We start from the raw sequence: 16631 nt of genomic DNA, 5'->3' as shown, positions 1-16631 counted from the left end.
CAACACGCTGAAGGGTCTGAGAGAGTCACAGAGAGCAACGAAAACAGGCTACTTACCTTCCTCAGGTTTGTTGCATTCTGGCCAGGAGTAAAAAGCAGGTGTATACGAGGGGGGATCTGACTTTAGGGAACTCTCTTTTGTCTCCTCCCCCATTGCTTTGAAAAAGAATGGGATGCTTGAATTTCAAAAGGAAAATTATGGGATGGGGCTTCACTCCTGCTCCCCGTTTCATCCTCATCTAAGACATCTTCCTGCTTCTTCCTAGAACTCAGTATTCCAATCCTCTTTGGAACTATGGAGCAGGGAAAGAACAATCCTAGATCCTCTCATCAACATTAAAGGAAAAGATAGCAGATAGGTTGACAGTAAGGGGAGAAACCTAAAGCAGGGGGTCTTGAATTTAAAATGTACAATATGCATGGAGGTAGGTATGACAGCCTAATTAGATAATTGCTAGCAAAAGGCAGCTTATTTCCAGACTTACTTTCCTGTTGTTCATGTTAAAGCATATTAACAACAGCTGTTCCTTCCTTTATAACACTTCTCTTTGCACCCCTTAGGGTACACCCAAGCAAAGTATTTGTGCCAACATTTTCTCCCTTGGGGAAAGTCTACTCCTTTTAAGAGGATTCATTTAACTGGGCTCTGCATTTTTGCTAGCTTCCGGTCATAAAATGGCACATTTGGGCTTTTGATTGGAAGGCCACATTGCACACAATCTGCTTTATTGGTGCATTATTGCCTCTTCTACAGATTTAACCAATTTAATCCATGTCTAATATATAAATAATCCAGTAGGAGCACTCCACAATAGATGTCAGTAACAAACTATAAAGTATTCTCCCTTCCAGACATTTATAAGAATTGTGTTTGCAGCACCCTCTGATGACCACAGCAACTAACACAACAATGGAACTGACGAATGGCCTTGTGGCTCTTTGTGGATTTATTACATGCTTTAACATTGTTTGTTGCATTTACAACAAAGAGATTTTTAATTGTAGGCACCTAAGTCTACATATTTTAATTCTGCTATGTTAGAACAGTGATGTATTTCAGAAATGATTCAAAATATTACAAAATCCACTCATTTCTTCAGTTCAGAAATGGGACTTTATTTACTCAACTTCATTTCAATCAATGACCCCAGGTGGCTTATGATTCCCAAACTATAAAAACAGGGGAAAGTATTTAAAAACAATAAAAACATCTATGTCTCTCCCAATCATGAATATTCTAAATTTTTATTATTATAAAATGGGGCATTGCAAACAATTGTAAGTGAAGCTTGGTTGCAAACACTCAAATTGAAATCTCATGGCCGCAGGGGGAGCAATTATCAGAACATATAATCTGGATTGTAAGTACTCTCCAAGTAACTCCACTGTAACTTCAGATGATTGCTAAATGACCAGTCATAAGTCAAGGACAACCTTTAGATCAGGATAGCAAGAATATTTAAATTACGTATGCTTGAGTGTTTGAGCAGTGCAAGTATGAGTAGTATCTTTTCTAAACATCATATATATTTTATTAATCACTTCAAACCTTTCATAGAATTCAAGAAGCTTCCAGAAAAGAAATTGGACATCTTAAGTCCTCAGCTCTGCTTCTTACTGTACCTTTCCCCAGTGAACTGGAATGAGGTGCCTTGATTCAAACTATATGACTTAATTTTCACATTCAATTCAACAGGATAGAGAACATTATTCTTTGTTTTTTTAAGTTTCGTTTCAACTAGAGTGATCAATGGGGTTTACGGGTTGGAAGTTTAGATTATTGTTGCTGTGTAAAATATACTGTTATTACACATTGTCACTTTCAAAGCTATTTTGGATAAAATTAACTTTCTACTTACAGCAAAGTCGTATGCATATTTTTTTTTGCATTGCATGAATATGCATAATAGTATATATTCAGTATTCCTGTAAAGCTAAGGTGAGCAATTGTGTTTTGTTTCAAAGGTCATATTCCTGTACAGATGAAGCAAGCAATACAAAGAACCATAGCCAAAAGTGGATATGGATACAAATTTAATTGAGGTGGCAAATAAATTACATGAATACTTGCTTTTCTTATGGCATTTTTCATTCTCTCTTATATAAGCACACATTTTCTTTGACATCTTCTTTGCTTTGGACCGTTTTCTGCAGTCATAAACCACTAAATAAACATTGAGGAAAAGCAGGGGATCACTCACATTAGTACCCCTCCCTCCAAGTTATTTTTAAGACCATCAGAACACAATTAAGAAGAAAATATTTTTTAAAAACCCAAGTATTTATTTACTGCTTAAGAAGCAGACTTCAGTATACACTGCTTATTTCTTCTTGGCATGTTGAAAAGGCATGTGCTGAAAAACTGTTATTTGATCATATTTACAATTGTCACACCTTGCTTCAGGACTGAACTGCAAGTAGAAGGCTTTTTTTTTACTGCAAACTTTTCTCTGAATAAAGCATGATGGGATCTTGCCTTCAGACAAAACTTAGTTCATGTGCATGAAAGGGATCTAGTACACGCATAGCTCCTTTAATATTTATCCCAATGCATCTTTTTCCAGTGTAGATTATAACTGGCATTAGCCAACCTCCAAGCTTTTCATCTGTAGTTCATTGGTGGCTGAAGTGGTGAGCATTTGGCCAGCTGTCTTGCAGTGAAGCAATGAGTAAGCTTTGTCCCAACTCACTGGAAGTGAGATGAATGTGAGAATATAAGTGAGCAGGTTCCACTTGGTGAATGTGGGGAGATTGTAATAGACCATTTGAGAATCACTGAGATAGAGCAGTAGGGAAGGGACAGTTAACTCTTATGGGAATCTGAATTGATCACTTATAAAGAGCTTTTGAAATCAGCCAGAGAGCCACGTGTTTCCCATCATGCTGTAAGAGAATTATATTCCTGCTGGAAAACTCTTGTATATAAAATAACACCCTGCAGTTCATAGAATCTGTTTTTGGGTGGTTATGCCATTTTGCCACTCTAATATGTTATGGTGCTCTGTCCCCAGAGATGGGTTTCTACACATGTAAAGAATAACTTGTTACTATTCTTGAACTTAACTTTTTTATGTTTACGGTATTAGATAGATTACATAGTGGAATGCTTAACTTTTCTTTAGCCCATCTTTCCTTTACCATCTGTTGTCGATAATCCTACCTTGACTTCAAAGAAACACTAGTCTAAACTTAAATCCCAGGGTTCAGGTTAGATACAACAGCAAGTTAGAACCAATGGGAAAGCACGAAGTTCCACATTGATCTTAGCTAAGCAGGGTAGAAGGCATTACTGAAATAAAAACAAGGTTGGTATGCAAAATAAGTAGCAGCTATACTACTCTGGCTCCTTAATAAATAACACTGAAGTTTCTTTGTGAATAAATATTTGTGTCCTGCAGTTATACAAGGCAGTGGAAGTGAATACTCTGGATGCTTGAAACTCTGTTCTCCGTTTCCCTGCAGGCAAGAAGAAGGCAACACTCTTTGACAGCCAGGCTCCTATCTGCCCTATTTGTCAGGTTTTGCTTCGCCCAGGTGAGCTGCAGGAGCATATGGAGCAGGAGCTGGAGAAGTTAACACAGCTGAATATCAGGTAAGGACAGCAACTTTGCTCCTGACCTGTCCTGTCCACACAGAATCATATGGGCTGTAGCCCTAGATCTACTAAACTGAAAATCTTCCTTTTATAGCCAATCAGGCCACACTTCATATTCTATTCTCTCATGGTGAAGAATATAAAACCCTTTCATTTGTTAGGGTTATTTTTTCTTATTACATTACTTTTATGTATATACGTGTGTGTATATATATATATATATATATATATATATATATATATATATATATATATATATATATATATATATATATATATATATATATATATATATATATATATATATATATATATATATATATACATACATACATACATACATACACACACACACACACGTATATACATACAAGTAATATACAAGTAATGTATATATATATGTATGTATATGTGTATGTATATGTGTATGTATATGTGTATATATATATGTGTATATATATGTGTGTGTATATATATATATATATATATTTATGAGCTTACTTTTTCAGCCCCAAAGATCCACCAAAGTAAGATATTCCATCAGCCAACTCTAACAGCAAGCCGCCTGATGAGAATTATATATCAACTCTCCATGGTAGATCTGCTTTCAAGATATATTTGACTTCTTATTAGTTCCATCCTGGTTTATGCTTTGGGATTAGCATTGAAATATTAGAAATTCTGCTCTTTGGGAATATTTCCTGGGAACCTTGGTCAGGAATTCATGTCATTCCAGCTTTCCCTTTCTTGGGCTAGGCACATACTTACATATAATTTTTTATTAAAGACCACAAAGAAGGCAGATAAAAACTAATATAAAGTAAGAAAAAGAAACACGTTAATGTTAACTTTTTTCATGGACTCCTATAAACAACAGCATCATTTTCTTGGATGTCTCACAACTGAGAAAGTAGAGAAGAGATTTAAGCATTTGGATACAAAGTTAGAGGCCCCCTTCTTGTTATTCTATTCTCTGAAGCAGGCTTTTAGTTGCCTTCTACTTTCACTAGCACATCAAAAGTCCTGTTTAAAAAAATCAATTGCATTTTAACTGCTAGCAGTTATTTGGGAAATCACTGCAACAGATTCCTGTCCTTGTCTCAATAAAATTGCAGCCTGGGAGAGAGAGTGTATTCATTTCATTTATTAATGAATTCTATCATGATTAAAAGGTGAAGAAAGAAATCCGGGAGGTGGGAGTAGCAAGCAAGTCTTCAGGTTCTAAAAGCCCCAATACCGAAAAAGACCATCACGTTGGGGAGTTTGGAAAAGGAGTTTAACTTGGTCCAAAGTCTGTTCTCAAGGTAAACAAGGTGTCAGTTGAAGAGAATATTTGTAGCTAAAGGTCAGTGGTGGGTTTCAAAATTTTTTAGAACCTCTTCTGTAGGTGTGGCCTGCTTCGTGGGAGTGGCTTGCCGGCCATGTGACTGGGTGAGAGTGGCTTGCCAGCCATGTGACCAAGTGGGAATGGCTTGGCAGTCATGTGACTGGGTGGGCGTGGCCAACTTGTAAAATGTGGTGAAACTCACTTAACAATGCTCTTGCTTAGCAACCAAAATGTTGGCTCAGAAACTCTGGAATTTGAAGCATGCAAGCTGTCAAGTTACAAGACCCTTGCACCCCTAACCCTTTAGGAAAAAAACCCCCCAAGGGTGTTCAAACTTGACAGCTTTAAGACTTTAGATAGGACTCTTAGAGGCAGGCGGGGGGATTGGTAAGACAGCCAATCAATGAGCGGTGGGTGGGGCAAGCGTGGTGTGGATGGGCGGGGGAGGGAGCTGGAACCGGTTCTAAATGGCATGGTAGATTTGTGGAACCTCTTCTATAGAAGAGGTTAGAACTGGCAGGAACCCACCCCTGCTAAAGGTTGAACTGCAGGGTCCTGGATGTTCTCTGAGCTGGATAGGGTTTTTTGCAGCACTGATGATGTTACCTAGTTTGGAGTGAAATGTCTGCAAGAAAATCCTCAAGCTCAGAGAGCACCAAGGACCCCATAGTAACAAGATGTCCTAACAGGTACAGGCATAAAAGCAAATTTACATTGGCTTCACATCTGTTGCCTGTTTTTTCTCCCTGATACTGAGCCCAAACTTGCCATTTCTTACAGTGGGGGGGAACAAGTCATGCAACACTCTGTTCCCTTGTGTATATAATTTTATGGTGTGTTTTGGGGGTCTGTCTGACTTAATAAAGGGTCACAGCAAATTAATGAATGGGTGTAAATGAACAGAAGCAATTAGCCCTCAGAGAGCTTATGGAAACAGCAAGGCAAGCCTTGTAGGAGAGCTGAGAGCAGCTTGTAGCTGGATACCTGGGGTGGGGGGTGGGAGGTGGGAGAGGAATAGTACTTAATGGGAAAGGAAAGGAAATGCTAAATCATAAAGGCTGACAAGAGCCATTGTGGGCCAGCTGACAAATGAAAAAGAATGGCATTATTCCTTTAAATAACCACGGCAGTTAAAAGGGGGAGACAGCTTACTCCCAGCCCTTGACTATTCTGGCTGTATGCATGTGGAAGAGCAATAGCAGAGCCTTTATTAATTATTAAGTAATGACTCCTACCCTGCTGCAATAGATAGCCTTCGGCCTCCTGTATCAATCAGGCCCCAGGGGCTAATCATCGGCCTTCTGGCAGACCCAGCCCTAACCTGGCAATAGGAACAAACAGCTTTAAATGTCAGAGTGTTTTGGGGTTCCTGGCAATGGGGGATTCTGCACTGACAGATGAACATGTTCCTATTCCTGAACCTTCCAGGGGTAGCATGTATCCTGCTGGCAAAAGAACAAAATGTTGTTTTTCATAATCAAGATGATGGCACTATCCTTCCAGCCTGGTACAAAGAAAGAATATAAGCAACCCATATTGGAAAAAAAGAAAAGCTCTCCAATAAACAAATAAAACCTACAAATGCATTTAATTCTTTAGTGCAATGGTTTTCAACCTGTGGGTCGGGACCCCTTTGGGGGTCGAACAACCCTCTCACAGGGTTGCCTAAGACCATCTGAAAACACATATTTCCCCCAAAAAATGGAAAACATAAAATAATTTTATGGTTGGGGGTCACCACAACATGAGGAACTGTATTAAAGGGTCACAGCATTAGGAACGTTGAGACCCACTGCTTTAGTGGATTAATATCTACCTTTTGTTCATGAGGCAAAAGTGGCATATACTGCTCCTCTTTTTGTCATTTACCCTATAGCAACAATCTTATGAAATAGGTTGGACTGAAGTAGAGAATGACTGACCCAGTTACCCAGGGAGTTTTGATGGCTAAGAATGGACTTGAACCCATGTCATCCTACTCCTAGTCCAACACAACATCGCTACTATATCTAATTGTAACCAAAATGGCCAGCAGTTACTATTTAGTAATATGGAACAGGAAGGTTCTTGCTTTGCTTGGATTAATATGTGGGAAGGAAGAAGATGAGGAGAAATATTAATACAATACAATACAATACAATACAATACAATAGTAGAGTTGGAAGGGACCTTGGAGGTCTTCTAGTCCAACCCCCTGCCTAGGCAGGAAACCCTATACCGTTTCAGACATTCTATCAGAGAATGTTGTCGCAACCCATATTATGCATTCAGCGTCATTGGGCACCGTGATCATAGCAGTTGTGAGCGATTTGGATGTGGTCACAAGCATTTGACTTGAGCTCCATAAAAGGACTGGCTGTGCCATAGTTTATTGCTTCTGAAAGTTCATTTACATAGCCAAAGAGATTTAAAGGTAATAATCCTGAGCATACAACCTTTATTTACATCAATAAAGCACTGGAGTTACAGCCATGCATCCTTGTTGCTGGCATTTAGTGTTTTATCTGTTTCTCAATGAAATTTTCAACATCACAGAGATGACAATTTTGCTTCATTTTACATTATATTTATTTGCTTGTTTTATTTATATTGTTCATCTTCCTCCATCATTGAGCTCAAGGGTTCTGGGTGTTTACTAGGTTCTGATTGGGCCCTTTTCTCCTTAGTGGCAGTAAGGAGGCTGTGCTGTTACGTCTTCAGATCATCCCTTGGCATTTAGAATATGATTGTGTCCTAAAGAGACCCTGATTGTAACTGGGTTTGTTCTGTTTCAGTCAACTCACTTTTATTTTGAAATTGGCCATTATTTGGGCTCTATCCCAGGACAATTGATTTATCTACTTAAATAGCAATATCTCCTTTATTTGGGAAAAATAAATTCAGCTGCAGCTAATATTGGCTCGTAGTATCAACTCCTTTGATGTTAAGTAGATTGTTGTTGTTTTTTACTTACCTGCTAAATTAGCAGGGATCCATGCAATGTTCAAGTACAGGAATAGTTTTGTAATACATTATTTTGTTAAATGAGAGACAAGATCCAATTGTCTCAATGCCAGAAAGGCAAGTAGCTGTTTTTTATTCAATATTATTGTTCTTTCACATATTCAGAGAAATGTCCTTTTTATGTTATTGTATTTTGATTTTTAACCTTTATTCTTTTGTATACTGCTTAGAGTTTGCTTCAGTGGTTGAGGCGGCTAATAAATCGTGTAGAAATAGAACAGAAGAGTGCTATTGCCTATTAAAGCTTGAATTCATTAATTAAGTATTGCAATAGTTTCACCTATTCACTCAGTCTTTCTTTTCATTAGTCTTTTACTAGCAATGGTTTAATCTGCAGAAATCTTGCCAGTAGAGAAGGTTGAGACTCAGTCTTTCTTTTCATTAGTCTTTTACTAGCAATGGTTAAATCTGCAGAAATCTTGCCAGTAGAGAAGGTTGAATTATATGATTTTGAAAGAGTTCATCTCCCCCTTCTTAATAACATTTCTATCACCTACCTTGCCTCCAGATTTTGCTGGTACTTTCATACAGATTCCTAAACAGCCTTGTATATAAAAGATGGAAGCTTGTTTATTTTTTTTAAAAGAACATACCAGCATAGATGGAGTTAATCGCCTCCAAGCTGAAGTTTGTAGTTTTGTTTTCTTTCAATTTATATCCTTCACTTAAAAAGGAAAAAAGGTGGGGGTGAAATCGCCCAGCAGGTGACATATTCTAAGAGGGAGCAGCGAAATCGTGTTAACCACTTCAAAATCTCATATATTCAATCGGCCTCTGGCAAGACATCTGCCTAATGTTAGCGCTTAAATATCCTTTTCCATTTTACATGCATTCAAGTCTCATTTGAGTGAAATGAAACGGTATTATTAAAGGGAGATTTTGCACAAATGGCCTGAATTTGACATGTCAAGTTCAATGAGGCTGTTACATATGTAATGCTGAGAAGGGGCTCCGAGGCTCCTGGCACTTGAAACAGCACCAGTGGCTCAGAAATGAAATTTGCATGCAGCCTTTTCCCTTCCCACCCTTCTACTCAAACCCACAGAATGCCAAGTTGCAGCTTGTGCCTCGTAGAAGCCTGGGATAGGATTTGGGAATAAAGCAATTACTGGTCTAGGGCAAAGTGATTTGGGAATAGAAATGCCCTCTCCAAAAACTCAGTATCTTGATTGGGAAAAAAAAAAACATTAATAGGATCCTAGTTTTGAAATATCCCTAAAGTGGTCTTTTTCCCACTTTCCTAACAACCATTGTGCCACAGATATTGGCTCTCCTAAACTAAACAATTAATTGGAAATAGCCTCTCAAGCTTCTAATATGCAGAATACAAACATTTGTGTGTTACGTTTGTATCTTTACACATGAGCACCTGGCATTGGTTGGCAAGATGGTCAGGATCTGAGATGGGTTCCATTAAGAATAAAATATTATATTTCATAGTTTCTACTCATGAAGATAGGGTAATCTAAAAAAAATCTGGATCACCAATGGAACTAGTTATCCAATACACTTCTGAATCGGGAAAGAGGATAAAACATTTTTTCACTCTGCTGCCCTCCCTACATATCATTTGCCAAGGCAGAAGAAATGAAAGCTAGACCAGATCTTTATGCCATCATTTTTTGAAGGATTACCAATGAATCTGCTCATCTGCTGTTTTGTCATCTCTCACTTTTATTTGTTGTTGCATTATATTGTAAATTTCCTTGGCAAAGAGGCAGCTATAGCTGCAATAAATCATTTAGTCAGTAAATACAATACATCCATATGCTGTACAAGTTACATAAAATATGTTTTAAAAGAAAATAGAATTTTAATTATTTCCCTCTTGAAAGGGAAAGTGCCTACGTATTCAAAATATTTTTTCTCTCTCTTAGGAATGTGTTTTAATGTATAATTGTAGGGTTATGTTGTTTGTTATTTCTCTATATTTTGCTCAGAAGATTCAATTTTTGATCCATATCCAGTATGTAATATTCCCCTGCCTTCTTTCTTTTTGCATTATATGGTCAGTAGCCTGTTTCATTACTACTGCCAGAACATAACAGATAGAAGAAAAGCAGGCACATTGCATTCCACCAGGCTCATAACTGGATAAGACCCATCCAATTTGGAAAAAAAAATTGTAGTATTTTTTGCTCTCCTTAACTATGTTGATCATTAAGATTTATCTTATAAGCAGCTTATAAGCAGTGTAACAGAATTATCTGGATTATTCAATAATTAACTGTTCCTACTGAGAACTGTACATTTCAAAATCCTCCAGACAGGCCAACTTCCAGAAAATATTCAGACTATACCAACTCTCTGAAAAGATAAATGAAGTGCATAAAATACATATAACTTCTATTGTCACACGCCTTGATCTCCTAGGTTGTAAACTAACCAGGTAGCTCAGAGGCCTCCAAAGCAAGCAATAATTAGGTTTTACTGAGTTTTGCATTAGTTAGATTAGAGATATTTAGATTTTCTTCTTCTACAAAACTCATTGAAATACATGGTACATATATCATCTCATCTTAAAAGCAACTTCACAACTAACTAGGCATTGAGAGGCAGTGACTAGCTAACATTACACTCAATGAGAATTAAACCCAGGTGCCCCCCCCATCTCCCTTCATCCAGTAACCGTTTTCTCATCAATTTCTCTCTTTTTTTTCTCATCTGCTTTTTAAAAATGCTCATCCTTCCCTTTCTTCCCTCTCCTTCCATTCCACCTCCCCCACCCTCCCTTGATATCATGGCGATATCTCCAAGCCAAGTACTTTTAATTTCGCCTGTGGCCCTTGCTGACACTGTGGATATGCACAGCAAGTTAAATTCCCGCCTGATCAATAAAGCAGAAGCTGTGTGTCCGACTGGTCGATACTTTTTTATCTGTCTTCAGCCCAGTCCTGCTGATGACAGGCCTCCTGTGCTTCACCAAAGACACTCAAGGGCAACCAGATTTACAACAACACAAGCATTTTTTTTAAAAAAAGGGAAAAAAGTTGTAATTATTATTATTTTAAGATTAGCTTTTAATTTTAGAAAGTATTTTAATACTGTATATACCTATAGAAAAAGATAAGTCAATTAATGGAATTTGGCTTTGCTTGAAGCATCCTAATGATTTATCTTAACTTTTAATTATTTTTTTGTGAATTAATTGATTCCTGGGTCTTGCCAATTAACATCGTAATGGGTGTATGATAAATTCTATGGGAGTGGAATTTTTTTATTGTTGTCACTGAAAGGGCCTTGGAAAGGGCATTTTTTCTGTGTTTCCCCTTGCATGCAGCGCAGTCTTTCTCTTTTCGAGTTACAGCCTCACTTACTGTAAGTAATGCAAGGTTATTTTGTAAATGGTTAGTTACCCGGTGTTAGCATGTATGTGTAGCTTTGCGCTGAGATTTCTGTCAGTTACTTCATAAGATTCTTTTCCCTCAGGATTCATCTTCTCCTTTTGTATTATATTTGTAGATGACACCAAATGATACCAAATACTGTAGAAGACAAATTTCAAAATCATCTCACTACATTAGAAAAGTGGATTGAAATTAACAGAATGAAATTTACTAGACAACACAAACTTATTTTAAAAAAACCAAAATGCACAGTTATAGATGAAGGATTACTGATAATATAGTGTACCAAAACATATTGTGAAAAAGATTTTGGAATGGTAGTGTACCACAAACCAAAAATGAGTCAGCACCGTGAGATAGGTACATAAAAGACACGTTTTGGCTCATGAACAGCATAGTTTCCAAATCACAGGAAATAATGCTTCCATTATATTCTGCCTTGGATAGAAACTGTCTTGTTAAAATGCGCAATATTTTACGAAAGATCAGAAACACCGGATCAGGTTCAAGGAAGGGGACTAGGATGATCAGAAGACTAAAACCCAAGAGAGACTGAAAAAAGTGGATGTGTTTAGACTTAAGAAGAGGGAAATATAATAGGACCTTTCATGTTTCTGAAAGGTTGTCATATAAGAGAGGGCCAAGAATTGCTCTCTATTAGAGAAGGGCAAATCTTGTTTCTCTCTTTAAGAAAGAGAAACAAAATCATTACAGCCCGAACAGTTTGATGCTGAAGCAAAACTCAAACAGATTATTAAGCAGTCAGTTTGTATTTAGGGGAAAATGCTTTGTTTTGACATGAGTCAACATAGGTTTAGCAACAATAAGTCATGCCAAAATAACCTGATCTTCTTTTTTGATAGTGCTTGGTTTAGGAATGTTATGGACCCAGTGTACCTTGACTTCAAAGCATTCAGAAGGGTGGGGATTCTAAAAAAGAAAATGAGATCTTTAAATACAGGCTGGACTACTATTTGATGGATACAATGCTGCTTAAAAGTATCAAATGCCATATCATAGACTCTTTATTAGAACGTATGCTCAACTATACTTTTAAAAATTACTTGGATGAAGGATTAGAAAATATAATTATCAAATTTGTGGACAATATGAAGTTAGGAGGATAGCAAATTAAAGACAGGATAGAACAGTAGGCAGATACAGAAAGATGAATATACAGAATGATAGGTATAATGATCATTCTGTCAGTAGTGTTATGTATGAGATACATCATATATATATATATATATACATATACATACATATATATATATATATATATATATATATATATATATATATATATATATATATATATATATATATATATATATATATATACATACATGTATGTATGTATGTAAGTAAGTATATGTATACGTATAAATATATGTGTGTGTGTGTGTGTGTGCACGTGCGTGCATCCAATGGAAGCATAAAGCTAGATCATATTTTCTGACTGAGGCTCTAAATGTGGTAGAGCATGAACTAATCCTCAGATCGCATAAGCTCAAGCTCTACACCATTCTTGCTTATGATGTTAAATGAATCTGGCAACTCACCTGGCTTCTGTTTCCTCTATATATAAAAAGGTTAATAAAGGCTATAATTTTAAATGTTCCAGTGATCGTGAGCTATTTGGCTGATGAAAAGCGCATCATATGATTGGACTAATTAGATAATAAAGGTGAGGCCAAATGCCCTGCTAAACAGGCAAGTGTTTTAAGCATGGGCAGAAGGATAGCTTGGGCACCTGAATGGGTAGGAAAATATTTCTGTGTCTTTTTAAAATTCCTTTAAGGATAAATTATATGAATTCTTATGAGCCATTAAAGGCAGAGCTGGGGATTAAGATATATATCCACATTAATCTTCCTTCTGGCTACTATCTTATCTTTAGTTGGCTGGCATCATATTTTTCTGCTCCCATCTTTTCATTTCCTGAGAATGAAAGAGTTCAGCTCATAGCATGTTTGGTCTATAAGGAGAGGCAAAAAATGTATTTCAGCACTGAGTTGATCTTAATGTGAATAATTGCTTCATGGAGTTCTGTCCTAAAGTTGCTGCATACAGACAGAAAACCTCTGCTTATCCTTAGTTCATAAAGAAAGTGTTTTTAAATTGTTTACCAATACAAAATGCAAGTTATCCTGATTTGCAGGCTCTTTGTTAGGGTGTTAATAAAGGCAAGGGATTGCCATTTACACTGTGACCAAGTCATTTACCTGAATTGAAGTTAATTTGTTTCAACAGAAACTGCAATTCCTGCTACTGAAGAGATGCCTAGATCAGGGGTCAGCAACCTGCGGCTCTGGAGCCGCTTGTGGCTCTCTCACCCCTCTGCTGCGGCTCCCGGTCGCCTGTTGGCTCCACAATTGGTAGAGCTTTCGGTTAGGACAGGTAGAGGAAAAAGGATGCCATCCTAGGAGGAGACTCTATGGTGAGGCAACTGGATTTCTGGTCAGCTCCAGAATTAAACGGGAGTTTCCGGTTAGGGCCTTTGTGGCTCTTTGAGTGTTTAAGTTGCCAATCCCTGGCCTAGATGATAGACATTTAGTTTCCTCAGTCACTGAGTACTGAAATCCAATTATCTGCTGCTGTAGGGTAGCTTTTTGTGAATTTATAAACGTTAGTTTACTTTTTTGAAACTTGTGTGCTCCATAGTTCAAAGGGGCAAATAGCGGATTCTCTCCTTGCAACAAAACACCTTTCCCCTTTGTATATAGGCTGAATACTACAAATGGCAATACTGTCTTCTAATAAGGTAGAGGCAAAAATGGCCTTTCAATTTTGCCTTGATACGTCTTCCATCATTAAGCTCTCAAACAGTTATCTCTCTATTTTGACGCTCAGTTGGAACTAGATTTGCTAAGAATATGGATCCATAGGTAGCTCAAAGAAAGCATTTCATTGTTCATACTATTGCTGTTGTTATAGATTAAATTTTTCAGGCAATTCTTACTTAAAAGATATAGTATATGAACCAAAACTTAATAGGAACAATAGGAAAAGATTGTAGCTCATTGCTTGAGCGTTTACTTTACAACTTTAGAGAACTCCGGGGGAAGGGGGGAGAGAATCCAATTGGAACTTTGAGAGATCTGTTACTGTTAAAAGCACTGTGATAGATTAATATTCTTACTTGGTATATAAATAAATATCATGTGCCTTATTTCAAATAAAAATCTGATTGCATCATCAAGTACTTGCATTCATAAACTTGGCCTTTCAAAGGGGAGCTTATATTAAAGCAACACAAAAACAGGTTTGTGCAAATCTTAAGTTTAAGCAAATTTAGGGAAATCCACATACCAAGCTATTAACCAAAATGATTGATGTACCATTATGTTCAAATTATGTTAAGATTCTTGGGGGGGCGGGCGCTAATGGGAGGTGGAACTAACAATGGCAAATAGCTTAATCTAAACATTAACCTTTCAACATAGTATTTGTTCAGTTTGACCATAATACTTTTGTATCATATTATATTTCCCATTCAAATTTAGACCATATGTCTCTGTGTGTGCACACATGCACCAAAAACTTCCTCACTATTCTGTTTTCCCATGGAACTTTCTTGGATCAAAACTACTTTTAGATTACCTTTTCACTGCTGTTTGTGGTCTTTTTGTACTCTTATGTATAGAAAGGCAATATGTTGCTCCAAAGAAATAGTTACCAAGAGGGTTAATTTCAAACTGATATTAAAATGCTGAATGAGATGATTGCTAAATGATGAGTGATTTCCAGTTACTTCTTTCATCTCAGTTGGATATAAGAAATGTTCCATGATCTTATTAACAAGATGCCTAAGATAGTCTTAGAGATTATTCAGTGAACAGTGGTCCCAGTATTAAAAAACTGAGTTTTTTTAAAACACATCCCACATAACTATGGTTTACTTAATATCTTATTTGAACTAATCACAGTTTGCTTAGTTTAAACAAGGTAGGCCAAAACTGGTTTACAATGATATGTAAAGCCATCTCAGGATAGATGTGCATGCTTATTATGTCTGTGGACATATGCTGGACAGCCTTACAACAAACCAGAATAGATGTTTAAATGGCTGGTGGCGTCAAGAGCATTCTAAGATTTTTTAAATGGTAATTTTCCTGTCTCCTACCTGAGACTTTTTGTAAGCAGAAAGCTAGATATTATTTCTTATTTATTGTATTTTTAGAGCACCCAGAGATCTTTGTGTAATTATTGAATCTTAAACTTTTTTCAAAGTGCTTACAATGTGTACAATCTGAAAGGGTATTGGTGAATGCTGTAATTTTATCAACGTAGAGGATGACAAATTACAGATGATTTGTTAAGCTGTCATTCCAAACAATATGGACAGACTAGAAAATGTATTTTGTTTTTGACAAGGAACTTTGGAAGTGCAGATGTGATTTTACCAGTAGCACAAAATGGAAATATTTCTGAAGGGGGGATTTTTTCAGTGGCTTTGACTAGTTTTTTATCAACTTGCTTCTTTATATTATTCTTTTCAGCCTAGAGATTTTAGAATGCTGATATTACAGATTATAAACTATAAAATGGTTAATTTCTTAGCATAGGGACATACTTCCAAATGTGTTTGTACATAGATATGTACATGGTAAAAGGGACGCGGTGGCTCAGTGGCTAAGACGCTGAGCTTGCTGATCAGAAAGGTCGGCAGTTCAGCGGTTTGAACCCTAGTGCCGCGTAACAGAGTGAGCTCCAATTACTTATCTCAGCTTCTGCCAACTAGCAGTTTGAAAGCATATAAAAATGCAAGTAGAAAAATAGGAACCACCTTTGGTGGTTCCGTTCCGTGTGCTGTGCTTTCAGGGTCTAGTCATGCCAGCCATATGATCACGGAGACGTCTTCAGACAGCGCTGGCTCTTTAGCTGGAGATGAGCACTGCCCCCTAGAGTCGGGAACAACTAGCACATATGTGCAAGGGGAACCTTTACTACATGGTATTTCCTTTATAAATGTGTCATTGTGAAAACTAAATTCATCTTAGCCAAGATACAAAGCCTCAATAACAGATACCTGCCTATCAAGTTCCCCATCCCTTAGAAGGTAAACTCATTTCCAACTGATCACTCTTTTCTTACAATTTGCTTCCATACAGTGGGGCAAAAAAGTATTTAGTCAGCCACCAATTGTGCAAGTTCTCCCACTTAAAAAGATGAGAGAGGCCTGTAATTGGCATCATAGGTAGACCTCACCTATGAGAGACAGAATGAGAAAACAAATCCAGACAATCACATTGGCTGATTTGGAAAGAATTTATTTGCAAATTATGGTGGAAAATAAGTATTTGGTCAATATCAAAAGTTCATCTCAATACTTCGTTATATATCCTTTGTTGGCAATG

At 37.0% G+C, this 16631-nt stretch overlaps 1 protein-coding gene across 1 annotated transcript in view; it reads left to right on the top strand.

The window, feature by feature from the left end:
• Positions 1-16631, top strand: part of RNF220 (ring finger protein 220) — a 349771-nt gene that overhangs the window by 218648 nt on the left and 114492 nt on the right. The window contains exon 3 of the mRNA XM_081946336.1: positions 3462-3591. Within this exon, the coding sequence (XP_081802462.1) occupies positions 3462-3591 (130 nt within the window). The remainder of the gene's footprint in view (positions 1-3461; positions 3592-16631) is intronic.

Source organism: Natrix helvetica (genome assembly GCF_964273705.1).
Source record: "Natrix helvetica genome assembly, chromosome: 3".
Classification (NCBI taxonomy): domain Eukaryota; kingdom Metazoa; phylum Chordata; class Lepidosauria; order Squamata; family Natricidae; genus Natrix; species Natrix helvetica.
Note: the sequence above shows the minus strand (reverse complement) of the source record. Positions and strands in the feature narration are given on the sequence as shown.